Source organism: Cupressus sempervirens, chromosome 8 (genome assembly GCF_028749045.1).
Source record: "Cupressus sempervirens isolate cs-2001-9-10 chromosome 8, ASM2874904v1, whole genome shotgun sequence".
NCBI lineage: Eukaryota > Viridiplantae > Streptophyta > Pinopsida > Cupressales > Cupressaceae > Cupressus > Cupressus sempervirens.
The window spans coordinates 812,039,389-812,063,614 of NC_143125.1; the positions used below are offsets into that span (position 1 = coordinate 812,039,389).

The following is a 24,226-nucleotide window of genomic DNA, read 5'->3' on the forward strand; positions in this document are numbered from 1 at the left end:
GATCGAGGATCCCTCCAATGTAACATTTGTGCCGCTGATGTTTGTAAATTTTGATGGATTGAAGTTAGTAGTTGAACATCCTCAACCAACAACAATGGAATAAGTTAAAATGATTGCTACGGGGTCATCATGTATGGGAAGTGATTCTGCATAGTTGGTGAAAGATTAGTTTCGTAAGAGGACAATATCATCTTAGAGATACTATATATATTTCCTTGTGTTTGTTGGATGCAGTCACATTCAAATACAACGATTATCATCACTTCTACTGAGACGATATGTATTTTGCCAAGAACATCAAAATCGAGGTATCACTAGCTTCGTTAGGTTACGTAATGCTTGGATACGAACAATTGTTTGATAACGATGTATGAGGCTTCATTTCTTGCCTTCGACAATCTAAAGAGTTTAGGCTCAATTGAGCGATTATTTGCAAAAGATTCTAGTTAGGGCTCTTTGCTAGATGCTTGAGAAGATCCATGTTAGAGGTAGACAAAGGCAAGTAGAAGAGAAAAGCGGATTAAGTATTAGAGATTCCATATATGTTTTGGATACAAAGGGTATGATTCTCTTTTGAAAATTGATCTTACTTCAATTTTTAGGGTATATTATATAAACACTCTCCTTGGTCTCCAAGTAGAGGATTGTATATTGAGGACAGACCAATCTCACCTATCCAGGCGAAAATGATCTTAACAAGAGTTAATAAAAGATTGAAATATTCCATGCCACTGTGTAAAGTATTTAAGTGGATAACAACACCAAAGGAAGAAATCATTGATATCGAAGCCATTGGAAAGACAATGACAGTGGACACATAGCGTGTGAGAAATTTCGGGGGGAGTTGACAATGTTGAGTTTTGATCACTCTAAGGTAAGTATATATGGTGTAATATGATTTTCTTTCCATTGTTTGAATTCCTTTCATTATTAATATGTAAGGGGACAAAGAGACATCAGGCTCCAATCCGCTAAGTATGTATCATTATTAATGTTTATTTTTGTAGTTATATTATACGAGATAGTATAACTAAAAGTATAGGTGGTAACAAACATTATATTAAGTAAAATATAGTTTTAATGAATAGTGGTATGTTGAGAAAGCATCAAGAAAATATATTAATTAATGAGAAAATAATAAATAGGAGATAGATTAAAATATTGAATATCTTATTTATGTTATTGAAATCATCTTATATCATTATGCAAACTATTTATTATTGTAGTCTCTCTCTCTTAATAAGAGTTATGTGCCTTGATCTTTTCCTCTGAGAATGCTATTGTAGGAAGAGGGAGAGATTGATATTTAGAGGGAGTTTGACACTTCTTCAAAGTTAAAGGGTCTTATAAGATTGATTTTTAGAGGAAATCTGACACATCCATTTGAAGGAGCAAATAGAGGATATGATTCAGTCAACCATTGTTGATCTTTGATCATATTGATTTAGAGGGAGTAAACACAGTTTGTTGGACTAACCGCCAACCTTTCCCTTTAGGATTCATGACATGGCTTAACCACCTCCTGTGTTTTCTATAAGTCTAGTGGGTTGTATCGGGCATTAACAGGTCGATCTTTTGGTGCAACGACAACTCTAGCTTGTAACAAGTGGTAATAGAGCTTAGTCACAAGTTCGAATTCCCTCGGGTAATGCTAAGGGGGGAATTGTTGGACTAACTGCCAGCCTTCCCCTTTGGGATTCATGACATGACTTAACCACCTCCTGTGTGTTCTATAAGTCTAGTGGGTTGTATCGGGCATTAACAGGTTGATCTTTTGGTGCAACGACAACTCTAGCTTGTAATACAATTGAGATGGATTCTCCAGTGATCAATAAATTGTAGCAGTCAAGAGGATTGTGATTCATGAATATATCTCGTGACTATGTGATTTTAATGGACCTACCCTCAGTTTGTATCATGAAGAAGTGACAAATTCCAAATGATGTCACTTGTATTTGTAGAAGTTATTGAAAGGTGATGATCTTACAATAACTTAATTTTTTATTGTGATGGATATCTTATGATGTCTATGTAGATTATGATAGATTATACTTTGCATGGTGGATGTTTATATGGTAAGTATTACGAGAATGCGTGTGCACATATCTTATAAACATTTTTTGAGTACATGGTGAATGTTATGCAAGTTGATGTTCTGGAGGGCCATTACACAAAGTGCTTGGTGAATATCACACAACTTGATGTTTTGGGAGACCATTACTCACAGTACTCGGTGAATATTTTGGGAGACCAATACTCATGATATCAGATGTGATATCAAACCTTATTTGAGTAATTGGTGAATGTATTGATGTTTTGTAGCTTTACTCGGATAAATTACATCAATGTGTGTGTGTGTGTGTGTGTGAGTGATATCAAACCTTATTTGAGTAATTGGTGAATATCATATGTTGATATTCTGGGAGACCAATACTCATGATATCAAATGTGATATCAAAATGTTGAATATCTTTTGATCAAAGATATTCTTATAATACATCGAGGTAATATATGGTCATGTGTTTATCCTTCCTAGCTAAGATGGAGTGTTGATGTTTTGTAGCTTTACTCGGATAAATTACATCAATGTGTGTGTGTGTGTGTGTGTGATATCAAACCTTATTTGAGTAATTGGTGATTATCATATGTTGATATTCTGGGAGACTAATACTCATGATATCAAATGTGATATCAAAATGTTGAATATCTTCTAATCAAAGATATTCTTATAATACATTGAGGTAATATATGCTCATGTGTTTATCCTCCCTAGCTAAGATGGAGTGTTGATGTTTTGTAGCTTCAGTCGGATAAATTACATCAATATATATATGTGTGTGTGTGATATCAAATCTTATTTGAGTAATTGGTGAATATCATATGTTGATATTCTGGGAGACCAATACTCATGTTATCAAATGTGATATCAAAATGTTGAATATTTTCTGATCAAAGATATTCTTATAATACATTGAGGTAATATATGGTCATGTGTTTATCCTCCCTAGCTAAAATGGAGTGTTGATGTTTTGTAGCTTTATTCGGATAAATTACATATATATATATATATATATATATATATATATATATATATAATGAACAGACATGTTTAATCTCTCACTCTTATAAAAATAATCTTTTAAATAAGGGTAGGCTGCAGTTGGAAAACACATACCACATAGGTAGTACTTAGTACATTTGCAACCCAAAAAACCAACATTACAGAGTCCTTTCTTTCTTGGTTATATTCAATTCCTTCCTCGGTCATCCATTTATATGGCCGTCTTTCAAGACTTTATAGTTCGACACTAACCCTTTTTAAAATTGCACCCGACTTTTAAAAAACTAACAACATGAACGTTTATTGTTTACTTTCTACAGGGTGATTTGTTTTGCACAGAAAGTTAATAGAAAGATTCATACAAGAGCATAAATAACATAATAGTGCACAAAAACAATACATATAACATTGGTAGAGTGATACACTTTTGTTTTGTATAATGTCGTATCCAAAAACAGTAACATATTCTCGGTGCTAGTTTACATATACAAAGCACTCTGATAGTTGGTTGAGCATACAAATAGTCAGTTGCTACAAGTTCTATCCGAGAATCAATTGTAATTACATTGCCATTACTAATCATAACATAAAGTATTATTTCTACTAACTAAACTATGTCTAACATTTATTCTATCTAATAGGACTAATACTTGCAGTAATTGTTGATGTTTGGTAGCTTCTGTTGGATAAACCTATATATAATTATATATGAGATATAAATTATATATACATAATTTATTGCTATATGAAAAAAATTAATATCATACATAACAATGATTATATGTTTATTATATTAATTATCTAATTAATGAATAGACATGTCCCATTCATGGGACATGTCTCTTCATTGTCTTATTCTCAATTTAAATTAAGAGGTCGCTGCCATTTGGAAAATACATACCAAACATTATGGCAGTGCTTAGTATATTTGCAACGATCCTCGAAAAACTAACCTGGTATCAGAGTCAGATTGCAAATAAAATAGAAAAGAAGTTAATAATTCTATGCACTCAATGCAAATCAAGATCTCTGCACATAAGGGAGCATATATGAGGGCACAATGGTGATCAAATTTTTCGTTTAGTGTTATAATCAACCGAGAGTAAAAGAGGAGTTGTGTAGTATGAGAGGAACGCCAATGTAGTCATTATTTTTGCCACTTTCAATATTTATGATTAAAAAATTATAATCTACTCTTCTACTCCGAAAATAAGTATCTATTACTGAGAGCAATGTTTATTGGTATCTACTATTGGGCTCGAGGGATGAAATTTTCCATAAATTCTAATCTGCAAATACACAGAATGTATAGATTATATCGAACTTTATTGCAGAACTTTCGATCTTGTCTACCACTTAGAGAATACTTGGATCTGGTTGGTTGTCTCCTTCTATTGTCAACAAAAAGAGTACATTTATATGTTTGAATCGAGTGAAAGAAAAGTGGAATACAGGTGCCAATAAGGATTATTAATCGCAGTACCGAGGCTTCAAATAAGAAGTGATTTATTAAAAGGTTTCTATGCTCAAAGTGTGTGATTTGTAGCTTGATTGATTGAGCGGGAGTCAGGTTACGTATAAGTCTGCCAATATCATTGAAGATGAGGGAGTTTGTAAGACAATCAGGCAAATAAAAGGTGGAGTGCTCAATAACGAGTAGGGAAACATAAGTTATTGAGCATGGAGGAGAGACATAAGGACCAGAAAATATATTAAAACATAATACAATCATGATTTAAAAGGGGCAAATATCAACCCGCATCCTACATGGTTATGAAAAGGATATTCCCACGCCAGGATTATTAGAAATACAAATGGAGTATGATATAAACTATTCGGTCTTCCCAGTAAATTCACATTTGCATTGCATTCTACTTGGCTTGAGGACTTGGGTTTAGTGTGGTAAAGCCTTCGATAGACATGGGCAATGGAAGAAGGTATGTAAGTTCTATTACGAAGTAATTGGAAAATATTTTTTTGTTATTAACAGTGATCAAGAGATCAATTTATACAAGAGACTTAACGATGGTTCCTTAAGAAACAATTGTAAAGAATAGAAACAGTCTATTCTAGAAACATAAAATTAAATATTAGAAACATTCCAATATTTACAGAAGATTACAATAGATAACCATTAGAAACTAAACATAGATAATAGAAACTATTTGTTATTGTAATACCCTCCCTTAATGGTTATTTTATCTAGAGCACGAAGCTATCAAAAAGCGTAAAAGACAGATTATGTTTGCTCAAGGGGCTCTGCACTGTTTGCTTTGGGTTGCAAACCAAATTGCTTAGAGAGGTCAGCTAGGCACTTCTGACATTCAACCTTCATATATCCATACTTGTGGCAATAGTTGCATTGAATGTTCTTTTTCTAGGAGCCTTCTGAATCTGGAGTAGAGGATGGTTGTAGTGAAGACTATTGATGGTACTTTGGATAATGCTCCAAAGCTTTGCAAATGAGCATAATGCTCCAAAACAAACTACAAAAAACCATAATTTTTAGGAGAAAATCGAAAAAACCCAACATGATTTTTCAGGTGAAAAATCAATCAAAACCCCACATGATTTTTGAGGTGAAAATTCAATCAAAACCCAACATGATTTTTGAGGTATAAAAACAATCAAAACCTGACAATACAAAGTTTCGTTTTTTTAGGAAGACCGGTAAAACCCAACAAATAATTTTTGAGGAAAAAATTACAAACCCACAAAGGAATTTCACATAACTTTGCGAATTACAGAATTAGAGTTTTAAGGGAAAATTTAGAGAAACCCATAAGAATTTTTTTTTAGGGAAAAAATATGAAAACCCATTAGAAATTATTTTTTGAAGAAAAAATTATGAAAACCCACTAAAATTTTTAAGGAAGGCAAAACACGAGACTTTGCATGGTAAATCAACACATGCAAACAACATGCAGTACATGCAACGCTCAAAAGTAGAGACCTAAAAAATTTGAAGGGTGACCTAGAAGTGGGCTCGAAAAACCCAAAAATACTATTTTGTCAGTTTTTGGATCCGTTGGTTCAAAAATCAAGGCATCCAAAAAAATTCAATGACAACCCAATTGATCTTTCGAAAAATCCACCAAGAATTTGGAATTAGAAAATTTTTTTGAACCTAAAAGTTAGGGTTTTGAACAAAAATGACCCTTTTGCAAGAAAGACCACAAAAAATGGCAGAAATGTGCAGAAAAAACAGATGGATCTAGACAAAAAAGGGCTGCAGAACCAAAGTAGAAATCAATAGATTCAGATCTCTCAAAATGGAAACCGTAGTTAGATTATAGAGAGAGTTGGAAGCAAATATGAATGTAAATAATTTTGAAAATAAAAGGTAGATAATTTCAACCAAGAATTTAAAATTATTTTCAAAAAAATTTAGAGTGATGGTTTTGATACCATATCACAAAGTAATTGGAAAATATTTGCTTGTTATTAACAGTGATCAAGAGATCAATTTATATAAAAGACTTAACGATGGTTCCTTAAGAAACAATCGTAAAGAATAGAAACATTCTATTCTAGAAATAGAAAACTAAATATTATAAACATTCTAATATTTACAAAAGATTACAATAGATAACCAGTAGAAACTAAACAAAGATAATAGAAACTATCTATTATTGTAATAAGTTCTACTCCCAAAGGAATTCCCAATGGCATTGGAGGAGATGAATCTGCTCATAGAATGTAGGAAGTGATGCATCAAACAAAGGAATAAGCGGTGGTCCGTAACATGGAGCATGAAAACTCAAGTAGGAGGTCAAACTAGTAAAAAATGTTAATGTTTTAACATCAGTAGAAGTAAATGATGCTTATCTGATATACTAATCTGTGTTTATGTTTTTCAAATAAAATGTTATTGCTGATTATTAGTGTGTGTGTTTGTGTGCTTGGATTAATATATACTAGCAAGACAACTATCGATAGATAAATATCTCTATCGGCAGTCACGATTTGTATTGGCATATTATTGAATATGTTATCGGGCTCCTTGTATTAAGGTCGGGCACACTTCTTATATATATAATATATATATATTATATATGTAATACAATATATATTATATATTATGCATTATATATTATATATATAATATATATGATATATGTAATAGAATATGTATTATATATATTATGCATTATATATTATTATATAATAATATAATAATATTATATTATATTACATATATGGTTAATATATTAATATTATATATATGTTAAAGATGAGTTATGCATATAGTTATTTTTAAACTAAATGGTGATTAACTATAGGCATGTCTCTTCATGTCTCTTAAAGAGACATGTCTTCTCTCATATTATACATATATGAGATCCAAATCTGCATTTGGAAATCATCAATTAAAATGGCAATGAAAGTACATTTGCAGAATCGATCTTAAGTTATTTCAACATGGTATGAGAGCCAGGTTGCAAATGGAAGAAAACAAGAGATTCTATAGAAATACATATCTTTAGAAGTGGATCAAAACAAATGTCCAAGCTGCAGGGATCCATTATTAAAGTAGTGATGGGAATAGAGGAGTGCTACTGCTCAGACTATGGAAGAGTGACAAAAATATTTGAAGAATAATCGTATCAATATTTAGGCGGATTGTCGCAAGAATCAGAGAGGACAACACCTTAGTCGAGATCGTAAACTAAGGAATGATATATTCTTGAGGCCATAACTTTGTATAGAGGGACAGTTGGCACCATTGCGTGGATTGATAGGATTCATCGACAATGGTTTATGCACTTATAAGTACTAAGTATCTCTCAAGGAAAAAGGACATTGGAGAATATAAGAAGTCTGATAATAAGGCAATCACTAACCCATTAGTACGTGGCAGGAAAGATAGTTAATATTTCCAAATATCTAAGTTCAAACAAACCATGCGCTGTCACTATAATGGAACACAATATACATACAACAATGATTCTAAAAGTTTGATGGAAGTTAATATTCAAATCATATTCATGTTGTGGACTATGGAGAATAAATATATATATATATATATATATATATATATATATATATATATTTGAACGAAATATATGCCAACTCATCAAAAGTTTCCAATATATTTCAAACAAAAGAAACGATGCCGTTAAAAGTTTCCATGCAGTAACAAAGACAGTTGTAGAGAACTTCAGTCAACGTCTGCCAACAGTGTATTTGTCCAGTATGAAGTGCACAGACGCAAAGACACATATATACAAATACTAAGGGACAATTTAAGATCACTTCTTTACATACTCTGCACTGTGAGAAGTACAGTTGGACATAGAGGGGCCACCATAACATGGACTTATGTATACAACACTTCAACAAAGGTTATGAATCATATCTACCTTGATCAAAAGGGTATTCTCAGAGAAATATGGTCTAACAACGATGGACCACTTGTATTGTACTTACGGGGAGTGAGTGGATAAAAATTAAACTGAGTTTATAAGTGTATAACCACCAATAAACATTGTTCGTGGAACAGAAGTATTGACAGGGCAACAAATATTGGTCGGATGGAATAGGATATTTTTAGGTGTAGTAGCAGACAACATCCGCTCCCTGAAACATTTTTGTAATCCTCAATATTTCGTGCAAGTGGATGCAAACTGTAGTCTATGATAAGAGGGATTGCAGAATCAATACAAGTCAGAATTGGATCTCGACTTGGCAATAATGTAGATCGAAAGTTTCCAACTAGAGTCAAGTCGTCGAGCTGGAGAGGCGGATATTATTATGATTTGTGTAGATATCCATGTCGAATGGGCAAGACAAAGCAATGAAAACTCGATGATCGGAGGGAACTATGGACTACATGGGACGCTTTTAGAACATGGTTGCAAGGGTGTAAGTTTGGTGACACAACATTTGGGATATTTAGTCTCACACCCTGCAGGAAAAGGATCCATACATTTTATAATAACAAGCTCGCACATTAATCAATAAGCTTATAACAAATGCTTTCAACATTAAGGTTATTCCCTTGAAGATGGTTGCTACAGTAAGTATGATTTGCAAAATGCATGGATCCAAAGGCTCCTTTCTTTTCTTTATTAATAGTCGATTGTGTTCCTATCATTGAAGGGGAAGCCACATCACTTACGGTAAGTAAGGTACATGCATATAAAAGGTGAGTATATTATATTTCAATTGATTATTTATACTACAAAAGGAATAGTGTGAATATATCAAATAAAATATTCAATAAATTTTGAATAAGCAAATAACATGTTTAAAATATATATTGGGATTTATTATCTTTGAGTATTTTGTTTATCTAATCTTTGTAATATCTCGCTTATTTTTCTATACAAGCATTTGCCTTGATCTTTTCCTCCGAGAATGTTCTTGTAGGAAAAGGAGGATTAATATCAGATTCAGAGTAAGTCTTACACTTTGTTAAAGGGAAGATTATTTTAGAAGCTTAGAAGGTTTATGTTCAAAAGGATTCTGACACATTTATCAGAGGGAGCAAATAGAGGATATGGTTTCATCAACCGTCAGTGATATCGATCATTTGATTCGGAGGGAGTAAACTATGTTGTGGAATCTTTAGTGATCAATAAATTGTAACAGTCAAGAGGACTATAACTTCATGCAACTATGTGATTTAATGGGCCTACCCCTCGTGGACAAGTTCGTGTTTGCTTATAATATTAAGCTTAATGTTTGGAGCTTCTATGGATGGAAAGTGCAAGTTGGAACTTAGAAAGAAGTAGTGGTGACTTTACATTTGGGGGGAATAATAGGCAATGTTTCATTCCCACTTGAACCATCTTTAGAAAAGGAGATATTCCATGATTGTCATGGGCAGATAAGTACTTGTATCTTTTACATTTATCTATTCATTTATTTGTTAGTCTATACATACTATAAAAGTTCATTTGCTTTGATCTTTTCCTTTATGTTTGAGGATATTCTTACAGGAAAAGAAGGTTGGTACTTCAAATATGCTACCAAATATTGTGCAAACTAAATCTAATGATAGTAGTTACAAAGACCATGATGATCAAGATGGATAAAGTGTGGCTTTTGATGCAAGTATCTTTGATGATTGAGATTATGAGATTCTTCTACATTAAGAGGGAGTATGACACTTCTTCAAAGGCTATGCTGGAGCTTAGAAGATTGATAATCAGAGGTAGTCTAGAAATCCATTTGGGTGACTGCATGATGTTGATGGGCCTACTACGTATATCATGAGGGAGTGATGAGTTTGATAGGCATCCTTGGGAAAAGAGAGTTTCTGAGGAAGTAACAAGAGGACCTGACTTCCCAGGATCAATGTTCAGAGGGAGAAATTTTTGAGATGCAATCCTTTGTGGATGATATTGTCTCTCTATGAGGAGAAGTTCTAAAGAGAAAAACTTGGTATGACTTGTAATATTGAATATTGAATTAAAAATTTTCAATTCATGTGAGTTTATGCTTCTATTGTTGTTTAGTAGCATCATATATGTAGTGAAAGGTGACGATCTTGTAAATAATAGGCCTATTACCATGGGCATCTCTAGACATTGCCTCAAGCAATTAGAGATCACGAGTACCTAATGTTCATGGACATCTCTGGACATTGCCTCGAGCAATTAGAGATCATGAGCATCAAATTTTCATGGACATCTCTAGACATTGCTTCGAGCAATTAGAGATCATGAAATCTTATGTTATTACTATGGGCATCTCTAGACATTGCTTTGGGCAATTAGAGATCATAGATAACGAACTCATGTTACTATCATGGACATCTCTAGACATTGCTTCGGGCAATTAGAGATCATGAGTAACAAATTTTCATGGACATCTCTAAACATTGCTTCGGGCAAGTAGAGATCATGAGTAACAAATTTTCATGGACATCTCTAGACATTGCTTTGAGCAATTAGAGATCATGAAATTTTATGTTATCACCATGGACATCTCTAGTCATTGCTTCGGGCAATTAGAGATCATAGGTAACATTTTCATTGTGATTACTCTAGATATTGTTTCAGATAATTAGAGATTATAATATACATTATGATAGTGTTCATAACATGATGATTTTTTGTTATCTGACTTATAACTGCTTCATTGTGTGAAGATTAGATAAAGCAATCAGGTATTCTATGCTGAAATTCTAATGGTGTATTACTTCTCCCTTGCTAAAGAGGGATTGTTAATGTTTTAGCATCAGTAGAAGTAAATGATGCTTATCTGATATACTAATCTGTGTTTATGTTTTTCAAATAAATTGTTATTGCTGATTATTAAACATATATACATGTGTGTGTGTGTGTGTGTGTGTGTGTGTGTGTGTGTGTGTTTGGATTAATATATACTTGCAAGACAACTATCAACAGATAAACATGTCTATCGGCAGTCACGATTTGTATCGGCATATTCTTCAATATGTTATCAGGCTCCTTGTATTAAGATCGGGTGCACCTCTTATATATATAATATATATTATATATGTAATATAATATATATTATATATTATGCATTATATATTTTTTTATATAATATATATATGATATATGTAATATAATATATATTATATATATTATGCATTATATATTATTATATAATAATATAATAATATTATATTATATTACATATATGGTTAATATATTAATATTATATATATGTTAAAGATGAGTTATGCATATAGTTTTTTATAAACTAAATGGTAATTAACTATAGAGACATGTCTCCTCCTCTCATATTATACATTAAAATCATAACTTCAGATGGCATTTCAGAATGTTTTAGGAGCGATATCGGGGTCAAATAGGGCTGCCCTTTATCTCCTACTTTGTTTGGTTTATATATTGACAAACTGGAAGAGTGGTTAAACATGCAAAAGGGTGAAGGCATTCAGCTAAGTGAATTTGTTATAAAGCTGCTCCTATATGCGGACGATCTCATTTTAATTGCCAAATCTGCCCTTGGTTTGCAAGATCATCTATCTTCTCTTGAGCGCTTTTGCGGAATGGTGGGGATGCAGGTCAATATCAGCAAGACTAAGGTTATGATTTTCTCTAATAATAAAAAACAACACCAACATGAATTTTATTACAATGGAAGTGTTCTTGAAGAAGTTGCGGAGTATAAATACCTTGGCATCGATTTCAACAAAAAACTAAGCTGGTCTAGCTGCAGGTATAAAAGGATATTAGGTGGGTGGAAGGCTTTTTATGCTCTTTAGAATAGGTGCCGTGAAGCAGATTTGTGGGATTGGAAAACTATTCAAACCTTGTTCGGTCTTCTTGTGCTGCCAGTTGTTCTTTACGGGTGTGAATTATGGGCCAGCAACACTACTATAGCACAATGGAAACAAATCGAAGGAATCCAAAAGTGCTTGATCACAAGCAAGTTTAAAATCAAAAGCACTGTTCCATATGATATCATGCTAAGTGAAATGGGGGCTGCTCCTATTGAGGCACTTGCTATGGTTCGCCTTCTAAGTTATCTAAAAAGAATCGAAAAAATGGAAGAGGATAGATGGCCTAAAGTGGTCTTTAGTGACACACTATGTCAGCGAAAAAGGACATGGATGCAACAAAACATCAAATGGATGAGTAAATGGAATATTCAATTCAGTGCTGCCAGTTGTTCTTTACGGGTGTGAATTATGGGCCAGCAACACTACTATAGCACAATTGAAACAAATCGAAGGAATCCAAAAGTGCTTGATCACAAGCAAGTTTAAAATCAAAAGCACTGTTCCATATGATATCATGCTAAGTGAAATGGGGGCTGCTCCTATTGAGGCACTTGGTATGGTTCGCCTTCTAAGTTATCTAAAAAGAATCGGAAAAATGGAAGAGGATAGATGGCCTAAAGTGGTCTTTAGTGACACACTATGTCAGCGAAAAAGGACATGGACGCAACAAAACATCAAATGGATGAGTAAATGGAATATTCAATTCAATATGTGCCCCACAAATAATAAAGAAATAAAGGTCTTTGTCATGGAGAAATTCTACAAGAGAAATTGGAGAAGCGAGATCCGAAGGAAGAAATTATATTATATAAATGAGTTCAACCCCGCTTGTGATCAACTCCAAAAAGCATACATAGGAGCCAACATTTCTTGGAGGGCTAAAATTCTTATTGCTCAGCTGTGAACCAACTCTCACCAACTTCGTTGTGAGACCGGACGTTGGAAGAGGCCAAAGGAGGCTTGGGAAGAAAGAATTTGCAGATTCTGCAATTTTGGAAAATTGGAAACTGAACAGCACTTTATTTTAGAATGTGAAGCCTACAAGAGTAGTAGAGATAAATTTGCGGACGCTATATGTGACAGTTCTTGGCATAACCTATTCAACGAAGAGTACATTGAGCAATTGGGTGGACTCATCATCATCCTACACAAGCAACGAACATTGTTACTTAAGTCTGCTTGAGTTGTCTTGCTGTCCCATAGGCTATTTTTAGCCTCGTGGACGTTAAATTTTTATCTATCTATCTATCTACATATATGAGATCCAAATCTACATTTGGAAATCACCAATTAAAATGGCAATGAAAGTACATTTGTAGAAACGATCTTTAGTTATTTCAACAAAAAAAACCCAAATCAAGCACATATAATTCCAAAGCATATAATAGAAACATGTCGCATGCTCAAGAATCATGGATAAGAACACATGAAAGATATCACAATACAATATTCCATCACTCGAGTTACCGACAACCCTCTAACAGAAATATTATATCTCTGAAAACTAGTGGCTAACTACCATAGAAAAATACATAGCAATTTTCACAAATAGAAACTCAAAACATCTAAATAACTGTAGGAATTAAATATACAATTATAGAACATCAAGAGAACATATAAATAGATCTTTATTTAATCAGATAAATAATGCAATTAATAAGTTCAATCCATACCTGAAGTCCTACGGAGATTCAATAGAAGTAGGAACAAAGAGGAAATAAATCCAACTTGGTATGCATCATTCAGACTCGCTCCAATTTCACAAACCTCCATGGTTGAAGAAGAATCAATTCCACAAAAATAAGTTTCTCTCTCAGCCCTGTAAACTCTCACATATAACTCTTTCTCCAAAAGGAAATAAAATTTCAAATCCTTAAAAGAATTATACTCATAAACTTTCCCTCACATATCATTAACTTTTCTCCATAAAAATATTCATAAAAGGTATAACAGAAATAACAGTGCATACCAAAATGAGTAACAAATATGTCTTTATTCGTAGGATTTTTTACACAGATTTTTGAAGTTGTCTTGGGATGATCAGACATGGATTAGACTATTTTCCTCAAGTACTAGAGCCATACTCAAAGTACTCGACAGTTGCCAAGTGGAACAGTATTGGTAACTTTTGACAACTAACTCCAAATGGGTACCCACAGACTGAATTATTTGACACATGGTTATGACAAAGCAAAATAAGTTAATTGTTACTGTCTACACCTCTATGTTGTAAAATTGAACTTCAGGGTATAGCTATATCTAGATTTATGATCTCTATGTTATTCTTGGATCACCGCAGAAGCTGCTAAGTAAATTAAACATTAAATGCTAAAGTAATTAAATATTCAGAAGCTTTCAGTAATTGTGTTGAATGTTGCAGAGTAAGAGGGGAATCTATTTTGGAAAATGGGTCTCAATTCTGCCATCACAACTTTGGATCCACTCTCTTTGAATTTAATGATATATTATCAATTTACAATGGCAGGCCATTGCAACCTCAAGGATTAGCGGAAACTATGTGTGGCTCACCTCTGTACATGGCCCCAGAAATCATGCTAGAGCAAAAGTATGATGCAAAGGTGATGGTTCTCTTTAATTTTAGTAAAAGTATAACATTTGTTTCCCCTTTCGGTAATTTAAGAGGAAAATTTATTGTCATCTTCAGGCAGATCTTTGGAGTGTTGGCACTATTCTTTTTCAGCTTGTAACAGGAAGGACACCATTTTCTGGGACTAATCATTTACAGGTCTGGCAAAGAAAATGTTTTTCTCTAGAATAATTTTTGGTTATGCCATATAGGACTTATTTTCTTGCTGCTGACTTACAAATGTTTCTGCTGTCCTTGGTTGTCAGCTGAAGCACAACATATTGAAATCGAAGGAATTATCATTTCCACCAGAAGTAGGAAGCTTGAGCCCAAATTGTATTGACTTATGCTGTAAATTGCTTCGTCAAAATCCAGGCATTGCTTCTTCTCACCATGTCCTGTATTTATGCTTTCAACCTCCACATTTTCTTTCATGTTTTATTTTTATTTAGGTTGACTTATAGATAGGTGGAAATACAGATGCTTGAGTAACATGAGCTTGACTATTCATAATTGGAAAATTCAATAGTTTTATGAAAGTATAATTTTTTTAAATAACCAGATAGTAGTTTGGTACATTTTTTAGTATTTTCAGCTTGTAACTAAAATGATTTTATAGAAAAACTAACACATTTAGTAAAATTTAATGGCCTCATAAGATGGGGTTCGGAACCCTTAGTGGGCAATACAAAAATTTGATGATCTCTTGGATTTAACAATTGTGTTTCAAGTTCCAGTGTTTGAATGTGTCACTTCTAGCCTTGATCCATTTGTATTTACTAATTTATCATTTTAATTTGCATTTTCTAAAAAGTAATTTTGATTCCTTGAATGCTACTCTTCCTAGATTGCTTTTCAGCTCCTTCAGTGTAAAAGTTTATCCACAATTTCTAACTCAGCCCTTATGCTTCAATCATGATTGCACTAATGGTGTTCACTAAAAACATCCTTAAAATGGCTCTAAATGAACATGTGCTTGGAATTGTGCTCATTCATAAACGTTTACTGTGTGCCTGGCTATCATCTCTTGAATTTCATCACCAAATAATGAGTTCTGTTGAAATTGAATTCAAAAGGTTTTCTTCTAGATATGTAGGTTAAACTAGAGATGCCTTAGTAGATAGAAATTGATAAGTCTGTTCAAACTGAAGACGTGATACATTTCAAAGTGCAGGTAACATGTAGTCAGATGCTTTAATCAAGCCAAATTTTATGTTACATAGGTCATAAGCTAATTTGTGTTACATGGCTCTAGCATTATCAAGTCAAACCTGGAAATTGTACATCAAATGCTGTTAAATCTGGACATTATCTCTTCTTCATGATCTCTTGAACTTAACCACCAGATTTGAGATATATTTTTGTTTGTGTTTTAGTATTGAGTTATAATTTTTTTGATCGGTAAAAGAAAACGAAGGGTTCTGCACCCATTTTATTAAGATTAGGTTTTTGAACCTGGTCTGGAGTAGCAGTGGCTACAAACAGGGAGTCACCTCCTTGGATATCTCATGCAACCAAGTGCTGAAACCCATTAACAGGTCCATATATCATACATTCCTCTTTGCTCCACCTGTAGCCTGTGACAGGAGTAGCATTTCAAAAGTACCTTCCTTCTCGGACCCTTTATCCTTTTTTTCCCTTTTACCATTTTCCTTCCTTCCTCCATCTCTACAGTCTCTTCCCACTTCTCGGTAGAATGATTAGAAGGTTTTACCCCTTTATCCAAGCAATGTGATCCCCTTTGCTAACCTTATCTCTCCTGACAGCACAAAGATCAGTATTAATACTATCTTTGTAAGATGAGATTTTCCTTTCCATAACCTTTGAAGTTGAGGGATCCCATTCTTTCAGCTCCTTAACAGATTCCTTACTCTTTTCTTTTTGGCTTTCTTTTGGGGTATCTCCCTGACTATCATTTTCCACCGAGTAATGTTGTGGTGAGTCGGTGACACCTCCTTCCATGCTTGTTTGACCAATTTCAGTTTAGCTCATTTATTAGCTATATGTCATGTTTGAAAATCACCTGCGCCATCTGAAAGGATCCCTTCATAATCTAAAAGGTGCAACCAATTTCCGTTTGCAGTTTTCAGCACAACCAAAGGAAGATATTCCATTGTGTCCATTTCAATCAGTATGCACACATAGCTAGTGTGAAAAAAATTGCATAGAACCCTCATCTACCCCCAATAAAATGCCCAATGACTTCTAACTGCTTCTAGAGATTCAAATCAGAAAATTCAAAAGGAGGGTGAAGGTCGGGTACCAAGGTTTCAACAGAAGCATGTGCTTGTCCTCCCAATTCCACTGATAATCACCCATGATTTTATTCCTATCCTGCACATTCTTGAAAGTTAACTCAAAAAACCCTCAGGCATATGGATATACTTGAACATCTGTATCCAAAATGGGGTGCCAAAACTCTGAAATCCATTTGTTTAGCTCATCATGACTTGACCAAAAACCTTTAAATCTCCCATTCAGGTTCACGTCAGTGAAAAATTTCTCATTTTCTACTGCTTCCTTTGATTTCTCTTCTAAACAAAGTGTGTGTCTATCAGCTACAAGCGTGTCGTTAGTTGGATTCCAAATGACCCTCTCATTTTTATAGTTTTCCTTTCTTCCATCATCAATGCTCTTGTTCAGTTGTTGAGGCTAAACATTCTCATTCCTCTCTATTCTGGTTTGCCAAACTTCTCTACTAGGAGTATGTTAGACATTAATGAAACCACTGATCTACCATAACACCTATTCTAGGCACCAATCTCGAAAGTAGAGGATCCTTACACCTACCTTATTGCCATGGGAGAGAAGCTTCACTTTGCCACAACATAGAAGTGGAAGCTCTAGAGGACTTGGAAGCCATACATAAGGACCTCAAAGGTTCCCTAAAATTATTGTTTTTGCTTGTTATTGCTTGTACATAAAGACGTTGGTACTAGATATATCTTAGTAACTAAGTTGAGAAACATCTTAGATTGAACTATTTCTATTAATTTTGAATGATAGGTTATAATTGCTTGGAGACTTATACCTTGATTCTTGTTACATGTTTTACATTTTAGAAATGGTTCCCTACGTTAGGACACATATGGTGACATCACTAGGACTTGGAGACTTTAGATGAAGTTTCCTTGTCTGTATATCTCCTTGAAATATCCGTTGAAAATTAGGAATTTCCTAGGGATATGGAGAGAGGGATCATATCGACCCTATTTTCCAATCATGTTGACCCTAGACTAATCATAAAGTTATAATAAACAAAGTTATTGAAAGTTTAAAAATATCATTTTTTGTGGCCAATCTAGTTGAGTTGTTTTAGCAAATAAATAATTAAAAATAAATAAACGGGCCCCTTTTGGCCAACCTGCCTGTTGCTGACCTAGTTGAGTTGATTAAGCAAATAAACATATGTGGTTAAATAATTTGGCCTTTTGGTCACTAGGGTAGTTAAATTTAACATACCAGCTCTCTTTTTAAAGTAGTTTGTTTGGGGTTGTGGGGGCCTTGGGGAATTCAGTATCTCTAGCATCAGACAACTGCTATAAGAGAACCCAAACACAAACCTGGAAAATTCTTCCTAGGTAGGATGTGTTGATGGGGTGTTTTATGACTGCATCAACCTAGAATAAAATACCATCTTATCCTCTCTTGAGCAAAATCATGTGTATTGTAAGATTGTGAAAGATCATACAATTGACTCCTAGGTTATGTCAATTCTTGACTTTGGATAAGCTCAATAGTTGATGTGATATGTAGGTATCTAGGGGGGTCTTATGTTGTTGTTCTTAGGATGATTCAGTCAATACTATTTATGGGAGCTAATCAAATGATATTGCAATGGAAGTGCTTTTTCAGGGGTTTTCACGAAATATGCATAATCGTTTGGTTGATGGAATATGATTTGAGAATTGGCATTTGGAATCCAAGATTTCTGAATCTAGAACTTGAAATCTAGGTTATGGTTTTGGGAATTTTGTTTGGGATTGTCTGGTACAAATAAAAAAAAAATTGGAATCTTGAATTTGGTATTCCCAGGTTGTTTGGTTCAAACCAAAAAAATCTAACATTCTATATCCACCATTGAATCAATAAAGAGACCTATAATTTTTTCATGCCAATGTCTATCATGTCCCCTTTGATGACCACCACTCCACACACGAACGGTGCCATCAGTAGAGGCAGTGAAGAAAATTCATCTCTTGCACATAAAATGCGAAAAATGTGTGAATGGACTCCATATATTTAAAATTTTAAAGCCTCCACACTGTCACCATCTTCTCCCACAACCCTGAACACAAGATCACATCTTCAAAATCTAAATACATTTAAAAATAATGAAATAAGATTTCCCTGTTCATCAAATTCTCCTTCTTGAACTGGAAACCCAGACTATGTAGTGCTTGAATTAATGTCAGAAACAATGTAAAGTGAATAGAAGCTCCTGCAGACACCTTTTGCAGTAAAAATGTTCACCTCCGCTTCTACTTCAGAGTCGCTTACCCTCACAGAATGACTCCAATCAAACCCCACTCATCACACCCCGGAGTTTCCCATTTCTCGCCAAATCTCGTTCTCACTTCTTCTTCGTCTTCCACAAATGTCCCCCACTTCAATTTCAATAAAGCTATTTGAACAACTCTGAGCGAATATTTCAACCTCACCTTCACCATTTTCAAGTCTCGTTGCTGATTTTAGATCATTTTCCATTCCAGATGAATCTTTAGTTGAAATCCTCATTTTCAAAAATTGGGAATTAAAATGGGAATTCCAAATAAGAAGTATTTTAAAGAATTTGGAATTCTTGTTTTGGGGGTCAATGGGGATACCAGATTATACTTTTTCCCAATTCCAATTCCGATTGTGTGGAACCAAACAATGGACTAGAATTTTTTTAGAATTCTAATTCCAGTTACCAAATGGGCCCTAAAGTAAATAGGATAAATGTTTTTGGAGTTCTAATCTAATCCCAAGAATTTGAAAAATGAATATAGTTATGATGAAATCTACCAAACTTTGCTTCACCAAATTGAACAGCAACACAAATCTAGTGCAATCCTCAAGGGTTGTGCAAGGAGTTTTCATATCCCAATGTACACCATCATAATGAACAGTGTGTGTCAAAGATAGAAGTAAACATCCACTAAATGCTCAAAACTAACCTTACACTGTGCTTTGGAATCACCAAAGAACAAAAGGTATGAGCAAGATGATTCCACTATAACAATACTTTTAACCACTTTCATCCAAGCACTTGAGAAACAATTGTACTCTAAATGAGGGAACAATGAAACCATGCAAGCACCAAAACACTTCAATTAATTGCCATGAAACCAACAATGAAAACTGTATTGTCTTTGTAGCTCTTAGTAACAATCTCAAAATTTCCTCCTTTACAAAGGATAAGTGAACCCTTTAAATGGATGTCGGATTACAATGGGTTGCCAAGATTTAAACAAAACAACAAACCTAGATTTTGTCATCTTAGCCTTAAATAGGGTTCTGGAAAGAGGAGAGGATCTACAATTAATGAGTGGTTTTATATGGACCAATAGAAATGCACATGCCCAATAAGGTTGCGTAATAAATGGCCGTAATGTAAGTTTACTCAATAGGAGAGTGGGGTGAAATGAATGCCTAGTACGCATTAAATGCCCTCTCACCCCGAACTAGCCATTGAAGGATTCCCTTCATTGAATGCAGTGAACTGAGATAGGACTATCTTGATTTAATCTGGGGAGACATTTTGCACATTCTCTTGCTTGAACTCCATGATTGCTATATCCTACTCACATTTGGCCAGCTTCATTTCCCATTTTGGTGCTACTTCTTGTACTTTGACTATGATATTTGAGAATGATGAAATAATCCAGATCCTTTGCTGAAAAATTCTTTTTGGAAAAGAATCCTTCTGCTAAGCCCTTCAGATATTCAATTATCATCTCTTCTCTTAGCACCCTTTCTGAAAACAAAGCCGTGACTGCGTTAGAGATACTTTTGTAAATAAATCGGACTGCTCTCCTTAGTCAAGTTGAGCCCTCATTTGATCTCTCAAAGAACTCACAAAACCATTGGAAGTCATATGATTCTTTCTCCATTATAATTCCATCATGAAATCACCATTAGCTTTCCTAGTTGTGAAATGGCTTGGTCTTGATAGATATGAGCGTCATACCAAGCCTGATGCACATTGTGAATTTTGCCAAGATCAGACGCAGTTCGTTCGTACATTTGGACCAGATTTTTGACAAACTCAGATTCGACTGTACTGACATTGTTCACTTGTTCCTTAGTGCCTTGGACAATCTTTCTCATTTCTTCATAAGAAATGACAAATGATCTCTCAAACAACTTATTTCATTTAGAAGAGTCGTGGGTGGAATAATTACCTTGTCTTCCTACATTATTGGATGTATTGTTGCAGGTATCTCGACAATGCTTTGTTCTCACTTTTCAGCCTGCTATCCTTATCTTCCGCTTTCTTCAATTGCTCCTTCATTGCCTAGACAAATCCATCAAACTCCTCATTTACCTACTCCCTAGTGGCAAGCCCTAGATCATAGGCTATCAAATTGTACTCTTTTGGAGAGATTTCACCCTTTGCCTTGTTAGTTCTAGATTTTACCATATGCAATGTTTGAGACCTTGATTTATCCCCAGTGATCTTTGAGAAGTTCTTTGCTCTTTTCTCCTCTTTTGGATTCTTATTTGTCTCTGAAAATCTGCGAACTCCATAGTTGGATCAATTTCCTCTTCAAGCTTCTTCCCCATTCTCTTATTTAGCCATTTTGCAGTGACTATATATTGATAAATGTGATCATGTGCCTGTAGCTGCTTTGTTTGGCCTTCTTTCTTTGTGCATTGGTTATGGTTCTCGCCTAAGTTACTGATTCGGATGCGCATTCCAGAATTGGATATGGGATGTAGGATTTTTTTTTGATGTGAATGCAAGAGGAAATGTATATGTGTGTGTGTGTGCGCAAAGAAATGCAAGAAATATACAAAAACAAATCATTTGATAGTATGACTGATACTTCACCCTTTATCAAAATTCAATATATTTCAAAATTCATATGATATATCAATAAGTACTTGTCCAACATTAGAGTTTAGTTTCATAGACAAAATTAGGTCACATTCACGATTTCAACTAAAAAAAAATTTAGTTAATGATTAAAGATTCAATCAACTAATATGCATCTGAGTCTAAATCGTAAGGATTCACAAGAAAATCCACATTCTCATCATCATCTCCAATTGCTGAAAGATGATTTGAACCAAACATGGTTCCAGATATGCCAGATGCACCATGTGCCACACTATCATCATCACCATCTCCGATAGTAGTAAGCTCATGAAGTGTTGCATCGGAATCTGCACACTCAGGGGCTACATCCCAAAGCTTTGTTGCCCCTTCCTTCTAATGATCATTCTTACATGACAAAAGGCGCAAGTTGTTATGGACAAAGTGTTACAAACTAGGGTTGTTGTTGCACCAAAAGATCAACCTGTCAATGCTCGATACAACCACTGGACTTATAGAACATAGGAGGCGGTTAAGCCATGTCACGAATCCCGAAGGGGAACCTTGGCGGTTAGTCCAACCTCCCTAGCATTACTTGAGGAGATTCATACCTATGACAAAGCTATGATACCACTTTTTATAAACTAGGGTTGCCGTTGCACCAAAAGGTCAACATGTTAATGCGCGATACAACCACTAGACTTATAAAACATAGGAGGCAATTAAGCCATGTCACGAATCCCGAAGGGCAATATTGGTGATTAGTCCAAGAACCCCCCCCCTCAGCGTTATCCAAGGAGATTTGAACCTGTGACCAAGCTTTGATACCACTTGTTACAAACTAGGGTTGTCGTTGCACCAAAAGATTGCGTTGTTAATGCTTGATACAACCACTAGACTTATATAACATGGGATGCAGTTAAGCCATGTCATGAATCCCAAAGGGGAATGTTGGCGGTTAGTCCAACGCAAAGACCAAGTCCTCAACTTTCTTGGAGCCCAATTGGTTGCACTTCACTGAATGGATAAAGGAGTATGTACTCCAATTCCTTTCAGTAGTAGAAGAACTAGCAACCTAGATAGTTGTCACAAAAAACATACAAATGAAAAGCAAATTAATTTTAAAGAATGTGTGAAACACTAAAGTCTAGAATGCAAGTGTAAACATACATATTAAAAGTTTAAAACAAAACAAAATTAAAATCTTTTTAAAAGTTTAAAACAAAACAAAATTAAAATCTTACTTATGATAGAACCTTGATTGCAAGAGGTTGAAGATGCTTCAAAGGTTGACCATACATGTACCACCATGTGATAGCTCCGATTCTATTTTGGTCCTTTAGTGCAAATGGAGAATGCTTTAACCCCAAAGCAAACAACCCAAAATCTTTCCTCACTTTTTCATGCATCTCTTCCAGAGGGAAGAATCTTGTAAGAGCTTTATGGCACCCCTCAGCAACTTCCTCATTTGCAAATGGTGCAACTCTACCAGACATACTAAGTACCTCCTCACTATAGTACCTAGGAGATAAGGCATATATGCAAGGAGGTGCAATGGGGTAGTCATCTTATTCCAGCGATGGTGGATGACTGCTTTCACTTGATTGTTTAAAGTTTAACTTTGTGTAAGGTCACTCTCATGTGCATGTATAGAATGTTTTACCTTCTCAACCATGGTGTCCATGCCATCATACGCATCCCCCAAGCAATCTGTATCAGAAAAGTGGAGCATAGTCATGATGGGCTCGGTGAAATCTAATACATATGCCATATGAACCCACCAACTCTCATTCAAGACCAAATCCCTGACCCTTTGACCTCTTTTTGAATTTGAACTTTGACTCAAAAACTCACAAGGGGTCAAATCTCCTTGGTCCCCCACTGAACTTTGACTAGCACTACCACTGGCCTCCATTCTTGCCGATTTTTTTGCATTCTGTAAGAAAATAAATAAATTTTAATTAGGTCCTAACAACTATGAACATGCATACAAGTGGAAAGAAGTGAAAAAAACTACTAAAATAGATATCCAAACTTGCTTCTTTATATCTTTAAAAAAAAAATTGAAAAAAAAAACTTGAATCAATTCGTCAAAAACTCAAAAAAATTCATCAAAATACTCAAAAATGGGATTGATCCCTTATGAATGATTTAAACTCCTTTGAGAAAGCTATCTCTCGCCCTTCGATCGATCCTCTTCGAACATGCTAAACATGGCTTCACAATGGCAATGCAAACTAGAGACGAAATGAGAAGTAGCTGTAGGTGCAAACAAAGTTCTAAAATGAGTTGCGAATGCTTCAAAATTCACCTTTAGGGTTGTTTTAGGGTTTC

General features: G+C 34.5%; 1 protein-coding gene across 5 annotated transcripts in view; it reads left to right on the forward strand.

The window, feature by feature from the left end:
* LOC149544890 (serine/threonine-protein kinase ATG1c-like) overlaps positions 1-24,226 on the forward strand; it is a 121,422-nt gene that overhangs the window by 81,497 nt on the left and 15,699 nt on the right. For all 5 annotated transcript variants that reach the window (XM_089795445.1, XM_089795446.1, XM_089795444.1 and 2 more), the window contains 3 exons: positions 14,770-14,863; positions 14,950-15,030; positions 15,138-15,246. In XM_089795445.1, coding sequence (XP_089651571.1) covers positions 14,770-14,863; positions 14,950-15,030; positions 15,138-15,246 — 284 coding nt within the window. The remainder of the gene's footprint in view (positions 1-14,769; positions 14,864-14,949; positions 15,031-15,137; positions 15,247-24,226) is intronic.